At 35.3% G+C, this 5,870-nt stretch overlaps 1 protein-coding gene across 1 annotated transcript; it reads right to left on the bottom strand.

Annotated features, from left to right (window-relative positions):
• Positions 1 to 4,628: 4,628 nt before the first annotated feature.
• On the bottom strand, positions 4,629 to 5,618 carry LOC141620675 (protein FAR1-RELATED SEQUENCE 5-like). Its single transcript, XM_074437484.1, has one exon. The coding sequence runs from the start codon at positions 5,616 to 5,618 to the stop codon at positions 4,629 to 4,631; it is 990 nt and encodes a 329-aa protein (XP_074293585.1).
• Positions 5,619 to 5,870: the final 252 nt, after the last annotated feature.

Raw genomic sequence — 5,870 nt, 5'->3', positions numbered from 1 at the left:
GGCGAGAATATTTCAATGACATTGGTGATTTGAAGGAAAGAGTAAGAGCAATGGAGCCTGCTGTATTGAAAATGCCTTGGAGAAACCATCAAAATGTTGTTGACTGTGGCATTTACACAATGAAACACATGGAAACGTACAAGGGGGGTCAGTATTGGACTTGTGGGTTGATAAAAAACAACGTAAGTTTCTAAACAATTTATATCCAATAATTGTAAGTGTACTTTTGGTTTAATTAAATGATCTTTCTTAAAGTATTAAAAGCACATTCTTGTTTACAAGTTACCTATCTTAAAGATATTTTAACTTTTGTAGATGGATGGACTTCGAATATTGAAAATCAAATATCTTTGCACTTTGGTTTCATCCAAGTGCAACATTGTTTGTGATGACGTTTTAACAAAGGTGAAGCAGTATCAAGAGAAGCCCTTCCCAAAGAAACTGGATTCGTCTGATAAAGAATTCTACGAGGGTGATGAGACTGTTGGGGATGAGAAGATAGAAGATGAGGTAGTTGGAAAGAAAGAGAAGAGTACCGATGATATTGGTGTCTCTGACAACAATGAGACTGTTAGGGTTAAGAAGAAAAGAATGGAGGTAGGTTGTACAGAAGGGAATATTATACCAGATGGCTATGATGCTTCTGAGAAGAATGAGAACATGACAGATATAAGTAATACAAACGACAAGAATATAAATGAGCATAATCTGGTTGACAGTGGTGACACTACCAAGGGCGAAGTCATCAACAATGAAAATGTTCATGAACATGAAAGAAGTCAACCAGAGTCTCTGAGCATCCTTGCAAATCGTAATTTACTAAGCACAGATACATGCATTATTACTCCTCTTACTGAGTTTCAGAATTGCATTGCTGATTATGTGTCGTATAGTAGAGGAAAACATACCGATTTAGCCAACATACCGATTTAGCCAGATATATATATATATATATATATATATATATATATATATATATATATATATACTAATGTACAATATTTAAATTTAAAATGTTCTCAGTATCCTGTTTTGAGTTAGCACTGGTAGTCCCAACCGTGGAACTTCTTGTGCATGTGGGTGAAATTTCTCTTCGGTGTATTGAAATGGCAACGCTACGACAATCTAAATATTTAACGAGTGATGTGATCGATTGTTGGGCAAAACTTTTGAATGCCAAGGAATCTAGAAGAAACTCTTCCGAGCCTTCTCGATTTTTTTTCACCACAGCTGTGTCTGTAAGTCAAATATTTATATAAACTTATTTCAACAAGTAAATTTTGTAATGTTTTTTCCCTTGATTAACATCAAAAACTTTACTTGTCTTGCATACAGATGATGCTTCATGGAGAACTGGACACTGTTGAAAATTTTATCGTGATTAAGGATATAATGAAAGAAGAGTTTAACCAATTCTCGGTTAACCCAGATAGAATTAATTTGGTTAGCATTGACAATATACACTCTTTCTGCATGTTATATTTAATTTGCTTGTTGCCTAATTAAATCTTTTAAAATCTACAGTTCTTCTTCCCAGTTATATATAAAAGGCATTACAATTTACTAGTCATTGACAGCAACAAGTATAAGTTCATCATCATTGATAATGTGCATCGTGACGGAAAACCGTAAGAATTTTTCCACAATAGACCACCGTCTTTTGTAAGATTCTATGCTCTCTTTTTGCTTAACAAAGACTACATACATCTGTTCTTATTCATTATTGTGAATGTACAATGACTTTACATAGAGTGTACCTTCCCCAAAAATTTTGTGTCTGTCTTAATTTTCTAATTTTTGTGATATTGTACCTCATAATTATTAGTGTCCTAATGTTTTCTTGCACCTCTTCTCCGCCAGCGTAATGTTCTAGCAGAATACTTGAAAGACATCGGTGTTTCAAAGGTAAAAGTTGATCGCATTAAAAAACTGCAGCCTATTCTTGCAAAGATGAAGTGGAGAAACAACACTAACAAGACTGATTGTGGTGTTTACGTTATGAGACATATGAAGACATTTAAGGGTAATCTAAATTGGACCTGTGGGCTTAAAAAAGGTGATGTGAGTTTCAGAAGTAATATAATTATTTTTAATACATAATTCAGTACACATTTGTACATGTTCTAATCCCTTGTTTTCTTTATTTTGCTAGGATGCTCCCCTACTGATTCTGCGGAAGAAATACATTTCATATATGATTTCAACAGAAGGCAATGTATGTTTTGATGCTGTACTAAAGAAGGCAATGGATTTCCGTTCAAACCCACTGCCATGGGAAGAATATAATGATGAAGATGAGGAAGATGCTGAATTGAAGCCGTAAAAACTTTTTTTAGTTTCGTTTGTGACATGTGTGTGAGTAATGTAACATATATTGAGGAAGTCATGAGTCGTACAACCCAAGTTTGAAAAAATTTTAATTCAAGAGAGTGTTATATTCCAGAAACAAATTTCAATAAAGTTTATTATGTTCTTGCTGAACAACAATAATGTTTATTGTGCAAAACGTCTTAAAATTATTGTAATCTGGGAAAACAATTCCAATCAAGTTGATGTTGTCCCTGCAGAACAATAATAATGAACCTTTAATACAAATTTAATATACTTTGGCTATAAGAGTAATGTACTTTGGCTATAAGAGTAATGTACATACAAGCCTTTAAGAATGTTCCTTGCAGAACAACAATAATGAACCGTTAATACAAATGTAATATACTTTGGCTATAAGAGTAATGTACATACAAGCCTTTAAGAATGTTCCTTGCAGAACAACAATAATGAACCTTTAATACAAATGTAATATACTTTGGCTATAAGAGTAATGTACATACAAGCATTTAAGAATGTTCCTTGCAGAACAACAATAATGATCCTTTAATAAAAATGTAATATACTTTCCCGATAAGAGTAATGTACTTTGGCAGTATAATCGAATTGTGCATACAAGCCTTTAAGGATGTTCTCGTAGTGTATATTATGGATGTCTATCCTTGAGTCAAAAATTTGCACCTTCCACTTCGTTATCAGATTCATCTTCTTCATCGTCGTCCTCCACATCATCAGATTCATCTCCTTCATCGTCGTCATCTTCATGGTAGTATTTGGTGAATATGCATCAAAATGTAAATTAAATATCAGATTTTATAAGGAGAAAATGGCCAAAATGAACAACTAAATTGATAATAGATTTAATGTTAACCAAATATACATTGCTGAAATTCTCATATGTGCCTTTAGAACAACCATAATGTTCATTGCACAAAGAGCTTATGTGCCTCCATATAAGATTGATGATTTTGGAAGGTAAACACTATGCGCTATGCTTGTATAATTTAATAATTATTTAACATTAATGTAATATGTTTTAACAAGAAACCAAATTATACATACCGTCGATGGTTTGTTTCTTTGCAAGTCCTAGAGTTATGTCCTTGCCGGCCACATGTTTTGCAATACCTCTTCTCTTTTCCTCTCTTCTTTAGGGCTTTTAACATTTGTGATTCAATTCTCTTGCCCTTGGTCCTACCCTTGTTTTTAGATTTTTTAGGAACATGAATCACCAACTTCTCGGTATTTTGCAGCCCACGTACTTTTCTTCTTCTTTTCATCTTGTCTTTATTTTTTGCTGGTACACTTCATTACTAATCATATCCAATCTAATATCTCTCGGTTTTTCAATCAAAAGCTTCATGTCGTTATCATCACACTCCAGCTACGCCGACACAAGAATAAACCTCTTGCCACAGCTCAAGACTCAAACTTTTCCTGGTCGAAAAACTTTCGAGAGACATCTATCGCTTTGCCATCTTTGTCAAAGAAAGGCTTACTCATTGCAGCTTTTGTCCATCTTTGCGTTATGTAATTGTTTCGGTATTTTTTGAAAATCTTGGTTGTGTAGAATCCAAAGGCGTGCCGCACAACAAGCCCATTCTCTCGAAACATAGAACAGAACAAGTAATCTCCATGTTATCCGGTGAATATGCTACGTTCCATGACTTATTTGGCATCTGCAAGTCTGTTAGAATATATATTTTTGTCTCATCAATCTTCTCCACATCTTTAAAACGGCAATCGACAAAGTCGCAACCAATTCTCGTTTGGAAGTCTTTGAAAATGTTGTGCGAGTACATTTCAGAAACATGGACTTCAAGGTTTGACTTTGTTTTTCGTGGGATTTCGTAGTGTTTGTTGTCACTGTTCAATTTGGACTCGCTTGTGTCTTTGTGCTTCCAAGGCACTCTCATAGCACACCCAAAACTCAACAAGGGTCAAATGAGGTGTGAGGAACTCCGTCAAAGAAACTGTTTTCACTCTCGGACCTAGAAGTAACCCTCATCAAGCCGACATTGAAACATCTTTAAAGTAGGCGGGGATCCACTTTGTTCCCGAGATCGTACAAATCTGAAAACCACTAGTGTTCTACAAGTTGATAATCAGTCATTATCTTCCCCCATTGTTCTTCGAATTCATCAGGCTCAAGTTGGTTGTTCCAAACACACCTATTGAGCATGGTCTTAAAATCCTCATCTTGAAACAGTTGATAACTGACTTTCTCTCTTAGTTTCTTCATTATGTGCCACATGCACAGTCTGTGTGTTGACTCCTTAAACACTTCCGGACCACCGACTTCATTGATTTGTCCCGATCGCAATTATAATTCTCGGTTGGCACCCGCCCATTGCTTCCAAAAATGTCTTGAACAGCCATGTATAACACTCAATACTTTCATCACCTATCAACCCAGCTCCAAACGTTATGCACCTTTTGTGGTGATCAACTCCTGTAAAAGGCACAAACACCATATCGTACTTGTTTGTTCTATATGTAGCATCTGCTGATAAAACCTCACCGAACAGCATGTAGTTCTTTATGCAGATCGGATCTGCCAAAAACACTCCAGCCAGGCACTTGTTTTCATCTACTATAAAATCAAAGTAAAATGAACTGCATGTGTCTTTTCTCCCTATAAGATTTTCAACAAACATTTGTGCATCAAAATTACCAATGTAGGTTTTTATGTCCCTGACAAAGTTTTTGAAATCAACCTCAGTAGCCCCAATGTTGTTGTAACCTCCACACAGCTCCTTCCAACCTCTATAGGCTTTCACACCACCTAGTTTTAACACCTTTACCTTTGTGACAAATTGCTTCTGTACCTCTGTCATTTTTCGGTTTCCTTTCAAGAATATTGTAGATTCAGGCGAAGCAAGTGGATGGTTATGCGCTTCATCGAATCTGGTAACAATATAAGTTCCATTTTCTTGGTATTTAAACTGCACTAATGCACGACAGTCAATTCTTGTAATCGGCCTCACACGGCTTATGTCTGTCACATCAGATTCTGCATCATTCTCAGCAGTATCGGTATCAGTATCAGTCCTCTTCCTTTTCCTACTTTCCTTTACACCTTGCCTATTGCAGACAACATTCCTTAATGCAAAACTGTTTGGTAACTCATTGCCTTTAATCCTTTTTGTTGTTGCAAGTCTTGGCGTAAACCCACAGATTGTACAATATTCTTTGTAGAATAACTCTGCTGATTCTAGCGTTTCGAATACTTGTCCTACTTTAAGTTTCTTTTCCTCCGGGACAGAAATGGAATGTACTTTGGAGTGCATTTAATGTTTCAATTATTGTCCTTGGTGTTTTAAAGCTGTTATTTGTAGAAGAAGACGTAGTTGCATCACTTGTACTCATTGTCCGGTTCAACAAAGAGTTAAGTAAGTAAGTATATTGAATATTATTGCATCAATAATGCAAAGAATCCAATTCTAATATGCAGTAATCCAATTCTAATATGCTCATTGTCCATTATCATGCCTTTAAAGGAACATTTATTTTAATGCTAATGTTCATAGGAAATATTGTTG

The sequence above is a fragment of the Silene latifolia genome, chromosome X (assembly GCF_048544455.1).
Source record: "Silene latifolia isolate original U9 population chromosome X, ASM4854445v1, whole genome shotgun sequence".
Lineage (NCBI taxonomy): Eukaryota > Viridiplantae > Streptophyta > Magnoliopsida > Caryophyllales > Caryophyllaceae > Silene > Silene latifolia.
The sequence above is the reverse complement of the archived record's forward strand: the minus strand, read 5'-3'. Positions and strand labels throughout refer to the sequence as shown.

What these genes read in the sequence shown, in the direction of transcription:
- LOC141620675 (XM_074437484.1), bottom strand. Translation starts at nt 5,618, where the DNA reads ATGCACTCCAAAGTACATTCCATTTCTGTCCCGGAGGAAAAGAAACTT.